Source organism: Ornithodoros turicata, chromosome 6 (genome assembly GCF_037126465.1).
Source record: "Ornithodoros turicata isolate Travis chromosome 6, ASM3712646v1, whole genome shotgun sequence".
Lineage (NCBI taxonomy): Eukaryota > Metazoa > Arthropoda > Arachnida > Ixodida > Argasidae > Ornithodoros > Ornithodoros turicata.
In genome coordinates, this window is record NC_088206.1 from 10527995 (window position 1) to 10541122 (window position 13128).

A 13128-nucleotide genomic window follows, 5' to 3' on the forward strand; every position below is an offset into this window, starting at 1 on the left:
GCAATGAAGAGTAAGCGATGAAGAACAGTTTCCCAGTAGTTCCGCATCAGTTGGCAGAAAATGAATACAACCATTATGCAAAGAAATCTGCGTGCATAACTCAGTGAAGGAAGTGAGACAGCACACGAGAAGGCACGTTCTTAGGGCTGCCAATGGGAACGGACGCAACCCTGAGGCTCTCTGACGTCTGCACTTTGCTCGGGAGTGTGCTCGAGGGCTTGTATCTCGCTAAGTACGACACATAGAAGAATAATTATTTTTTCCACGGTATTCTGGAGTGCAGTACAATGCGTTCATGTTGTAATTTGTAATGGACCACATTTATGACAGTTCCTCAACCCCAGAAAGTTCGCTTCTCAGCGTGATTGGAATAGGTACGTCTGGCAGGAGCGTCTCTCTCCTGCAAGCCCTTCCAGGCAAAATCGTCGCATATCCAGAGTTCTGCGTATTTGACTTGAGAGCCGTCAGCAAGCCCGCACCGACGGCGAGCAGCAAGTACGAAAATCTCATCAGCTCGCGTGACGTTCACTCAAGGATGGTCACGCGTCAGCGTCTCCTCCCGCATTCTCTGCAGCACGAGCGACCGGAGCCTGGCGCCGAGGAAACGCCTTCATAACGTCACAATGACGTCACGTACACGTGTTTCTGCGCGGTTTTCTGCGCGAAATTAATTTCAAACTGCGTGGATACCCTGATTAATAACGTCAATAATAAATTGTACTGCTCAAGACAGCAAAAAGTGAAGCAGTGCTTTGGTAGGTCAGAAAGTGCACTGCCCACGAGAAAAAAAGAAAGAAAAAAAAAGATGCTTGAAGACAGAACTGTCCTGTCAAATCGCTATATCATAACCTCGTATTTGAGTCACACGTTCACCCATGCCGCTTCCACGCTAAACGCCATGGGAGTCAACAGACACTTTTTCGACCCATTGCTCCCCCCTCTACTGGTCCTCATTTTGTGCGTGTCCTTCTGTGTTCCGCTGTGGTTTAGCGTTTTTAACGTCACGAGTTCAATCTAACGACCAGCCCGAAAGGATGCTTTAGTGGCCTTGATTTTCTTCCTTCTGAGACGATAGCAAACAGTTCAATGCAAATCGTCGCCTACAATCCACGGCGAAGTTCGTGTGACCCTAGCCGTGTATTTGCACGAGCGGCATTCCCAACAGAGGAAGGAGATGCGAAAAACGTCATAGCTTTCTGCTGTCGCGTCTTCACGTGCCGTGCGGAATATCTTGCAACACAGCCACAAGTGTCGAACCGAAACGTTTTTCGTTCCGGTTTTCGTTCCGGTTACGTCATAAACGATCCGGTACCGGTTCTGCTCCGGAGCAAAAAAATAACGGTTCATACCGGTTTTTAACCGGTTCCGCTTCTGCTGGGAATATTCATCCCCACAAATAAAAAATCAACGTTACAAAATGTAAACCCGTTTATTCCGCATACATGGTATTTAATATTACAGCTGTGAAATTGGTAGCTCTTGGTTCCTGTAGGTTACTGCCTGTTCAAATGGGCTTTCTCCTTTCTTGAAGCGCATGCTACAAACGGACTTGTTTGTCGTGATGTCATACGTAGAGTACCTTCTTGCTGGGTTGGAGCGATCGCGTCCCATCCGAATGTCTGTTGCTACTGTGTAGCCAGCAAGCACCACCGCACGAGTACGACGCAAATCGAGGAACACCCTCTCTCACAAACGCGGTCGACGGCTCCGTTTTATTTTCTTCGTATCCTGTTCACAAAAGAGTTGCCACTTCACACGGGCTTGCCCTCGCGTATACGTAAATGTATTCAACTTAGCTGCTCTCAAACAAGGGACGCGTTGCGCGACATTACCGATAAAGAAGCCGTTATGCAGCCCCCTTGGGTCGCTGTTTAGTTGAGGAGAGTTTGAGGGATCAAATTAAAACGAACACTACGGCACATTGCTACAGAGTCACATGTACCTCTAAGTCTGTCTGCGTGCGCGAACCATAAACCATTACAAAGGGAGCATAAGGGTCATACATTTCACCGTAACCGTAACCCTCGTATAATATCCATGACATGACTTCAGAGCACACGACGTCTGTTTCATTCGCCTATCCGTAGTCCAAACCGGCGAAGTTTTTTCCTTGACCGAAAACCGTTAAATATATTTTTCGGTTTCCCTCCTGACCGAAAAAAACGTATACGGTTTCGATTCCGTTCCGGTTCGCACCAAAATAGCGTTTTTTTTTTTTTTTGGTTTTCGGTTCCGGTTTTCGGTTCGCTCCGACACCCTGCACAAGATAGTCCGTAGCAGACGACAGGAAAAGATGTGGACGGTGTCGTCTGCTAAGTGTGCAGTAAGCCACCTACCCGATATTCCGCGCAGTATGAATGCTCAATGTAACACGGAACGAATTTCGGCTCTGTGATCAGTGTCTTCCTTTTTCCTCCACTAGGGTGTCGATCGTGTTTATACACTATAATTTCAGCGTCCATGTACTTTGGCTCTCACGGTACCCCGGTGGCCCCGATAAGCGCCGATTGCACTGCACGATGTCCATAATGGCTAGCAAGCTAGCAAGGAAATGGCCATATGAAAGGGCTCCATTCATCTCAATTCGGTTTCGTTCCCGTTATCTCGGCACACTGCGCCAAATTGGAACATACGTATTCCTTTCAGAATGGGGAAATGGCAACCGCTGCGGTAATATCGGTGGAGTAGAGATAACATTGTCCCGTTCAGAGAAGCGCTGGCGTTATATATATATATATATATATATATATATATATACATACAGGAAATTCGTTGAGACATCGGAAGTAGCATTGCGCTCTCGTATAGTGTACCACGACGATAAGGAAGTTTCGTTTGCGAAAGTCCCGCAATTTTAGAGCACTCCGTCGTCCCAGATAATACGCATAGTTGTACCAAAAGGACTTAGGAGAAATGGAAAACCGTAAGCGTTCGTGAGTTCATATCGATAGAAGTTCCAGGAGCGTGGGTCGCTGGAGACCCAGATAACGCCAAAAAGTAGCCACTTTCTGACAAAGTGGTTGCGGTTACCGCCGAATCTGAATTTACAAGTACGATATATGACGTTACAGATAGCGGCGGGTACTCGAACTCCATGAAATGTAGAATGATGAGGAAGCCTTGTTGGTGGAATGGAGCACCACTTGTTAGTAGGGGCAGAAGAGGAGTGTCCCATCCAATCCAATTCAAAGACACAGTAAACTATACCATAAATGCGCATGTAGCACTGGTGCATGCTTAGTTTAATTTTTTTTACCTACCATTTAATCTTTCCGATCAGTTATGTGGCTGACGTGTAACGGCTTGGCGTTATCGTTTGATGTAGTTTAGAAAAAAAGTGCTTAATGTAATTAATAAATTAAATTAATGGAACTCTCTTGGAATCTTGCAGACCTCTCCAACGGAAAGAGCGCCTCAAATTTTGTTTAATTCTCCGCTGGCACAGCGAAACCACTGGAGCTACCCGCGGCGTACAAACGTTGGACAACGGAAAGCACTCACACATATGAAGGTTGGTGCGCGTGCTGGGCTCACTTCAGGGCAACTCAGCCGGCATCGGTCTGAAAAACTTGCCGAGAAATCCATAAATACCGGACTGGTTTCGGCTAGTGCTGCGTTGCTTACACAGCCGTGGTCCAGTTTTGCAAATACACCTGTTTTCTGCTCTAGTACGCATGTTAGGATCTTGGAACGACCTCCTTTCCCCATAAAAGTGACAAGGACGATTTCTAACAACTGCTCTACTGCGCGAACTCTAAGTTGCCAATACTAGACTCTAAGCTAACAGCTTGGCTAAGGGCTACACTTGCTATACCACACAGCTGCTAGAAACGACATCGTCATTAAGACACCGCAGAGCGCATCCGGCTTCTGGCCAGGAAATACGAAATGGGGAAGAAATAAAAACCGCCTAATGCGGGAAAAATAATTTATTGGAATGGTAATTGCACCACAATTTCCTCTCGAGAAAGCGTAATTTATCACAAGCGTTATCGAGCGTCTGCGATGTGTCGTTTATTAAACGAGCGCGAAGTCTCTTATTATCTCCAGCAACCAGTTGTTATGCTACGTATTTATGATGGACTGTAGTGAAACTTGCAGCAAAATAAAGAGAACATCACCAACAAATAAATCATGACGACGATGTGATGGTCTTGTATGAGGGTGAGGCTAACGCTGATAAAAGAATGGGCAGAAAGAAAAACAGAGAAAATGACACAAAAGGAAAAAAAGAAAGAGAGGGTCAACTGCTAAATATTGACAACAGAGGGCGCAGCTGTTTTAAGTTGGCCGCGTTATCCAAAGGACTGAATGTGCAGATTGTCGGTTGTCAACTTTTGCAAATTGATACGGCAGGACATAGGCGCCGACTGCGGGGGGGCGCGGGGGCCCTTGCCCCCCCACCCCGGAACATAAACTGGGGGGGGGGGGGGGCGACAGTGGCACAGGATTGCAGGGAAGAGTGTAGAGTGCGAAACGACCAACGACAACAACCGAATGCAACATGGAAGATCCCGGGACATCTTAAGGAGGCCTTGAGATCCGCATAGTTCAACAACCGACCTTTGCACAGCTGGTTCTACAGTGTCTGCCGAAACATCAGCAGAACCCCGGGTTTCGAAGACGAAGCGGCAAGTTCCGAAACTTTTGAAATGGACATTGGAAGGTATGTAGAAGAGAGCGTAAACACAGATTCCTTGCGGCTCTCACTGCTAAGAGAACCGTGGAGACCAAGCAAGTTGTACAACTTCAAGGCACATGTTGGTGCATCTCGAAGGCCATTTAGGTTTGAGTGGCTGGACGAATACCACTGGCTTGCATATTCACCGGGTAAAAAAGGAGCGTTCTGCCGTCATTTTGTGCTATTTCGCCCTAACTTCGACCGCGGTGTCCAAGGTGCGTTTATAGTAACACCGTTCTTGAGATTTAAGAACTTCCATGAGTCTGCACGATCTCATGCCGAGTCCAAGTGGCACAGAGAATCCATCGGAAAGTCGCAAGAGTTTGGGAATATCATGACGGAGGGAGCGGTGAAGGTTGCACTTCAGGTTGACACAGCCGCCAAAAAGCAGGTAGAAGAAGACAAGAGCAAGCTGTCGTCTATTGTGGAATCAGTCTCGTGCTGTACAACACATGGGCTGCTGCTCCGGGGGAAAACAGATGAAAGAGTAGTATTCAATGACCTTCTTCACTTCCGTATTCTAGCAGGCGACGACAAGCTTAAGAAGCACATTGAAACCGGGAACAAAAATGCAATGTACATTTCTCATCAATCTCAAAACGAGATCTTGAACAGTTGCAATGATGTCTTGCTGCGCGCCATCATTAAAAATGTCAAGAAAAGTGTGGCGGAAAAGTGTGGCGGCCGTGTTAGCGGATGAGACGGCTGATATATCTGGCGTTGAGCAGCCGTCGGTCGGGATTCGTTTTGTGCATAGTGATGACAAAGCCCAATACAGCATTCGTGAGGAGTTTCTAGGATATACAGAACCACACGACTGCTCTGCGGAATCCATTGCCACCGCTATCGTGTCAAAGCTGCACAGTTGTGGGTTGGATACCAAAAGGCTGGTTGGCCAAGGTCACGACGGCTGCTCGACAATGGCGGGGCACATTGGAGGAGTGGAGAGACGGATCCGAGAGCTCCATCCAGCAGCCCTATTTTTCCACTGCGCCTCACATCGACTGAACCTCGTAATCAATGACTTGAACGACGTGAGTGCAGTACGGAACACTATTGGCACCCTCAAAGAGATTGTGAACTTTTTCCAAGGAAGTTCTCTGAGGCGTAAGCAAATACCAAACATTCCCCTGCTTTGTGAGGCACGATGGACGTCTAAGTACGACAGCATACGGCAATTCGGTGCAAATTTTGGGGCAGTACTTAAGGCCTTATCAAAACTTTCGGAAGAGCCTGGAAACAGAAACACAAGAGAACGAGCTTTCCAACTGTATTGCTCGGCTAAAACACCTTCCTTCATCATATGCCTGCGAGTCATCGAACGCTATTCTACGATATTGGAGCCGGTTGGCAACTCCCTTCAAGGTACTAACGTTGACCTGCCGACCGTAAAAGAGCACGTTGACAACCTTCTCAAAGTATTTCAGTGCCACCGCGAGCACGCAGAAGAAGAATTTGAGGACATCTTCTCAAAGGTTCAGTCCGTCGCAGAAGAGTTCGACGTTCAGTTGAGGCTCCCGCGCGCTTCTAGCAAGAAGGTCGGCTGCGTGGGCGCGGCTACAAGGCAAGAAGACGTGGTCCAGTATTACCGGCGAGCAATATATATCCCTTATTTGGATTCACTGATAACCTGTCTAGGCGAGCGCTTTTCGGACAACAGCAGGCCCGGACACTGCATTTTTCAACTACACCCTCGTTATATGCTGGAAATGGAAATGGAAGCATTCTTGAAAATGATGAAGGATGTTGAACAGGTCTACGGAAATCTGCTGCAGGGTTTTCCTGAAGAGGCGAAGACGTGGTTCCTATAGCTAGTATATAGACGAAGTTCCTATAACTTCGCACTGCCCGTCAAGTGCAACAGCAAGACTACATTGCGTGCCCAGCGACACTAAACGAAAACAAGAAAAAGAAAAATAAGTCCGCTATGCACACGTATGGAGAAGCAAATCCTCACCGGTAACATGACGACTTGGCGATTATTTTAAAATGGAAATTTAGAACTACACTGCATTAACATTTAGAGCCACGCGGCAACACTGTGTCGAACTCCATAGACTTCGCATTGCTCGTCAAGTTCGGCTCCAAAGCTCATTGCGTGCACAGCAACACTGGATCCAAAACGAAACAAAAAAAAAAAAGAAAACACAAGTCGGCTATGTACACGTATGGAGACGGAAATCAATATCGGTGTAACATGACGGATTCGCGTTATATTTTACCCCCAGACAGCACCCCGAGGGCGTTTCAGCAATTTTGTTAGCAAATGAGAAAATATTAGGCGTGATCTGTAACGTTTATAACTTGTCGCAATGGTTTTACAGACAAAAAACTGTTAAACTACCTGTCTACTGTTTCACCAGTTGCTTCGCGGCGCTAACACACACTACTGTTTCCCGGTACCTTTAAAGGTCATGCAGAGAGGTTGCCCGAAAAAAAAAAAAGACGAGCTGTTGCTTTGATTCGTGACTCCAGTACCTGTAAATAAATGTCCAATAGCTCCGATCGAACGCTGATCGAACGCTAACAATGTGAAACACGGGTAACGATGAGTTGGCCCAAGGACGAAGTGGCACTCTCAAGCTCGAAAGACTTGCTGTAATGTTCTCTACAGATAAACGCAAACGGGAGTGTTGACAGCCCTGGGCATCACAGTGGAGGAGGACGTGCTCCCGTGACCACAAGCGTGGTGTGGGGATAATTTTAATTCAAGAAGGGGAGTGATTTTTTTCTAAAATTTGTACACCGGGGAAAAAAAGGGGGGGTATTATCAACGTAGGAATAATGGACGTAGGAATAATGGACGTAGGAATAATGGAGTCGGTCAGTCCGCCAGTTGTAGTTTGTGTCAACAGCCGGAGACAGCAATGAGTCATCGAGAGGAGATCGGGAGCCCGGACGGATGCCCGGAGGGAGATGGAAGACGGCGGCGCCTTTGTGCCTGGTTCCTACCTTCGACCTGAGGGTTCGTGCCCGAAGTCTCCTTCCACCAGCGCTGACGTCCGGGCAACCGAAGAGATGCGGACCTCTCCCGGGCGGCCGGGAGAGGTCCAGTTGGCGACGACTGACCGGTGCGAGGTTCACCCGACGACGAGTGCGCGACGAGACGGACCGACGAGGGCTGTAGCCGAGCTCCTGGGACCGAGCCTCCAAGTGGGACAGTTGGCCTGCCGCTAAGTCGCCGTCCTCGCTCTTGTTTCACCCGGGTCGTGGACCAAGAATGGAGACCAGATGAACCGGATGAACATCGATGGAAGCAGCAACCGAAAGCCACAGCATGGAGAGCCGGCAGCGTATGTCACTGCCGAAATCGCCTTCATCTGCCACGCCATCGTCCATGGCCTGATGAAGAAGTGGTGTCGTCGGGGTACGCAAAGTCTGGGTCAGTCACTCTTGCCGCGGTGTCGTGTGTCTCGCGTTTGCATCTGTCGCGCGGTTTGTGTTAGTGTTTCTTTCAAGCGAATTGTACCGTAGGTTTTAGTTCAGTTTGCATTAAATTGTATTCGTTATTATTAACGAAGTGTGTGGTGTCATTCCTTCTCGCCTCTGCAGGTGCCCACGTGGATGCATCCGCTTATCTTCGTTAATTTTGTGCTCCGTCCCTTCGGAAACGATGGACGTCACAATATGAAGGTTGTGTGGTAATGCTCACACGCTTCCTCACGTAGGTATTCAATAGGATCCAGTTTCGAATTAGGGAACAACAGAACAAAGGGAAACCGGATGGCATTTCTTTTTTTATCTGCACATTTTCAGGGATGGCCATCGATATTGTCAGCAGGCGGGAGCTCTACTTATAGACATCATACCACATCTCCAAGCAACGTCACTTCACAAAACGTAAGACTACTACAGAAGTTATACACCCAGCCTGAGATTATAGGAGGAACTTACGGTCTATATTTTGTTTGTACCCGTTCATCTCTCTCTCTCTCTCTCTCTCTCTCTATGGGAGGAACTATACTAGAGAAATTACAGCCTATTACTTTCGTTTAGGGCTTCTAATTTGTTCATCAGTTTAATTCAGCTCTTCCCACCTTCCGAATGATTCATGCCGAAGCAAATCATGCTTATCTTTCCTTTGTAGCGTGGCAGCGCAGCGTCATGATGGTAATTGTTTAATAACAGGATGAGAATGCGCGTGACAGGCCTCTGTGGTTATCGCTGTCGGCTATCCATCTTCTTCGTCTGTCGGCATTGGAGCTGGGGCGTCAATGGCCACAGCGGCAGCGATTCCTTCGGGGAGAGCCAGCAGCTCCAACAAATGTAGCGAGGCAGCGCAGCGTCGTAATGGCAACGGTTTAATGACCGAATGAGGATGTACGTGTCATGCCTCTGTGGTCCTCGTGGTCGCTACATTTTGAATGTAGCATACAATGAAAACGCATCAACCTGCCGATCATAACGAGATCATCATCTCATACTGCCGATATAACGAGACATATTCTACCATGGCTGTCGGCGAAGTTGTCGCTACGCCCACACCAGCGAAAAAGCGCGTAGCAACATTTCTACACGAAGCGTCCGGGCCCTGAAAACGCGAAATATGACATCAGCGCAGATGGCGGAAAACAGTACCCGCTACAAAGCCCCTGTCGAGCTCCATCATCCCTTTTCGGGCGAAGACGCGCCGGAATTTCTTGTCATCGTTCTTTCCACGGTATCTCCATGAATACGTAGATAAGAACACTCCGCCTTTCTGGCCTTATGGGGAAAGCGATCTCGACTTCCCTCTTTGTCAGCGGGGTCCTTCGTAAACGACACCCCCGCTTTTTACAGCATCGTTCGGGTTGCACGAACGCATCCTGATGCTTACCCGTGCGACATCAATCACTGTCACCGACACTTCAGTCCAGTACAAACAAACCCTCCAGGCATGTGCATAAACTTTGCACACCGCACGGCAATGCATGCGTAAGATCGATTTGTATTCAGCTTCACACAAATGGAGCAGGGGGAGGAATGTGTGCAAAAGGTGTTCCATTTTTCGTGAGGATCCAGGAATAAAGGTGGTGGTACTGAAGTGCGTTGAGTACGGAGGCATTTTTGCGTCGTAGACGAGGTAGACGCCGTCTTAATGGGAAAGCTTCGAAACAAGTGTTTGCACTTGGAAGCAGGAAAAGGTAGCGGAATATTTTCCTTTCCGTTACTAGACCATATTTGTTTGCCTGGCCCATAGTATATATATACCACTACTGTTGTTTACGTTACGTTTTCGTTGACGCCCCCCCCCCCCCCCGCCCCCCGTTTGTTGTTTCCCTTTTAGTGGTTGCTGATTTGGGCCAAAGTCGTGACCTTCTTTCCTCGACAGATGGTGCTGTCAACACTCGTTATCCAGTGCCGTGTATGCCAAAGGGAGTCTGGCCATTAAGAGGAGCCTAAAAAAGAGGCTCGACCTGTCAATCAAACTTAGGCGCATTTCATTGGTTACCGTTTTCCACGGGAGCTGCCATGACACCAAATTTTCTCCAAGATGGAGGATGGTGCTTGGAACGGCGAAGCGGAGATTTCGTGGCAAAAAATTTTCATGGACTACTTTAATTTCATACTGTGAGTATATATCCTCATGTACGCATCTGCAAAATCAGCTTCAACTTTCGCTCCGCCATTATTATTTACGTGAAAATGGGATGTTTCGTCGCTAACGTTAGGCCTAGTTAAGATGGTGATACCAGGAAAATAGCAAGAAGGACTACCTTTATACGTAGGATTTTGCATTATATAATTGCATTTTATTTATACATACATCTTTGCTCCTTTTTGATTCAATGTACTTAAATTACGTGATATAAAACTTCATACCGGCTGTCGTCTGCTACGAAGAAGCGGTTGTACCGCCATCCTGGCCAATCACTTCTGCCAGCAACCATTTCTGAATTTCTGAGCCTTCCCAGCATGCCTGTCTCCGTGCAGATGGCGTTGATAAAAGTGGGCGCAAAATCCGTCGTTTTGGTCTGTCACCAGTGATATCCGTTTCAATCCAAATCCATCAATTTTCTCCAAAATGGTAGCGCCCAGTAAATAATGGTTAGGTATAAGTGCTGGATGGATGTAACAATAGACAACTGTATTTCGACCTGTGATTGGCTAGATACTTCAAAAAGTGGGTGGAGCCTCAGGTATAGGTAGGTCCCATTAATGGCCAGACTCCCTTTGGCATACACGGCACTGTCGTTACCACTGCTACGAATCGCTAGCGGCAGACAATAAACTATCTACTCGTTACAACCAGACACGAGTGCGCAGTAAGTTAGTTTCTGATGATTAGTTAGATTCCCGTTAGTTGGTGATTCTTTTTTCTTCTTTTTCTCGCGTCATTCACGATGCGTAGTGCTTGCACTCGGCTTTTCATTTTTTGTTTTTGAAGGTCACTATGTTACAGCTAGTCTCCGGCGGCTTGTTTATTGCTGATTTATTTTATTTTACAGTTTTATGATCATATTCGACCTATTCATGTACAGGCAGGTAAATACGAATCCAATGACCTTCCCTGAACATTCTACAAAATCATTTACACTTTCGCAACACGAAATTTTCTCTGGTAGAGAGAAGGGTAGCCCGTTGCACTCTAAATACGCGGAAAGAATACTTTGAGCACTTTACTGTGTTTTCATCTAGTCAAACGGGATGTGCCCGGTTTACGATTTACAATTTTTAGACGTATTACTTAGGCCTCTGCTAATTTTTATTACTATTAATGCTGAAGCGACGAAGCGCATCTTACAACAACTGCAACTGTGCAACTGTGACATCTTATAACATTTATTTACTTCACAGTTAGTGGTATTCATTATTTATTTCTGAAAATAGCTTAAAATGGCGCTCTGTGTCACTGACTCTCCGGTTGAAAATTTGGCTGAGGAGAGAGGTTAGTAGTCTGACGCGTATCTCGTCGCTCCTATCGTCAAAGTACTTTATCACATTCTGCGTATGGTTCCACGCCGATCAAGCTGCCTTCAACGGCGGATATCCCGTTTGCAACCTCCGGTCAGGGGCGATCTCTTGCGCTCGCGACCCACAAACCATCCATTGCGACGTACAGCCTCTGGCATCCCATTATCTTTCGGCCTCCGTTCATAAATCGAGGTAAAAAAAAGGTAGACTCATCTCGGTCCGTGCCTAAAGAAATTCGTTCACAGTTCGGAAATCCAGGGTCATAAACCGAGGGAGAAATACGTGGGAAGTACACCTCGTCTCGGGTTTTACCTCGCAGTCATGCACCATAGCCTGTCAGCACCATTTCGGTTTAGTCGTACATTGGAAGTGTTTCGTTTGCTCGACGAACCGTTAGTAAAGCGAGGGAATTCGTAAGTCGATGTTTCCTAAATGGAGGGTTGGCTGTAGAGAGATATAAATATGTACACAGCATGTGTATGCGCTATGTAAACACGAATCAGAATGTGTATACGGATCACTCCAACACCAACCTATTTTTCGAAACTTTTTTTTCAATCACTGGCTACAATAGAAATGAAGTCTGCCACACGAAGTAATTTCAAAACATCGACTTGAATTATTTCGTATCATTTGGATCTTTTCGTAAAGCCCTGTCCCATCATTGTGGCATCGAGTCATCCCGAATTAATTGATCTATAATTGTATGTTTTTGCGTATTGTATCTGACATACTACCAGTCTTGTATAGTAATGACCTGCTTACTTCCCCCCATGTAACGCCTCTGGGCCTTAGGGGGAAAATCGATCATAAAAAAAGGAGCACCCACTTCGTTAGATCCATTCTCATGAGCCGTTTTTGGACTTGCGTGCACAGCTCCGGAAATATTCCAATATATATTCGGGTTGGAAGGAGCATCGATTTTGATTCGAAATTCGAATCGATTGCACAATTATTCGCTACGAATAGTCGCATGCACAGCCCTCGTAGTATTACACAATAAGAAACAGGGTCCATTAGGTCTCAATAAAAAACAATGAAGTTTATTAGTTTGGCGTCCGCTAAACTTCCAACAAGTCTCCGCATTGAATTTACGGACACCCCACCTAAGCGTTGCTGCCAACGCCTACGGTGATTCGACCAGGGTGACGTAGGGTGATTCGCCCTTACTCAAACTCCTGATGCCCAAAATGCCGAGCGATGGCTCACCTTCCCCAAGCTCTGCACCCTAATCGCTTCTTCTAGCGCTTTTCACCACAGTCTCTTTGAAACGCTTTGGCATGGCAAAAGTGACGGTATAGAGGGCGTTGTAAAGCACATCTCATTCATGTGGGCTGCGTGTTCAATCGGAAGAACGCCACCGTCTGCTTCAGCCGCTTCATGCTCGCGCCATGACCCCCGTCGGAAGCACGGAAGGATACGGCTTAAACGTTCGGCCGTATACTTGGGAACGTATGCATGTTCTGGAATTCCTGGACGCGTGGTAAGCAATCGCGGTATCCACCACCACGTCCTCTGATGCAAATGGCATCTGGTGGTACATACAAGCTTTT

The 13128-nt window shown here is 47.0% G+C and overlaps 2 protein-coding genes across 2 annotated transcripts in view; one reads left to right on the forward strand and one right to left on the reverse strand.

The window, feature by feature from the left end:
- Positions 1–13128, reverse strand: part of LOC135397626 (trissin receptor-like) — a 191056-nt gene that overhangs the window by 52899 nt on the left and 125029 nt on the right. The gene's annotated exons all lie outside the window — the stretch shown is intronic.
- On the forward strand, positions 5602–6492 carry LOC135397491 (uncharacterized). The gene has a single exon (XM_064629095.1). It carries the CDS (start codon positions 5602–5604, stop codon positions 6490–6492), a length of 891 nt encoding a protein of 296 aa, XP_064485165.1.

Coding starts and splice junctions, on each gene's coding strand:
- LOC135397491 (XM_064629095.1), top strand. CDS start 5,602: ATGGCGGGGCACATTGGAGGAGTGGAGAGACGGATCCGAGAGCTCCAT.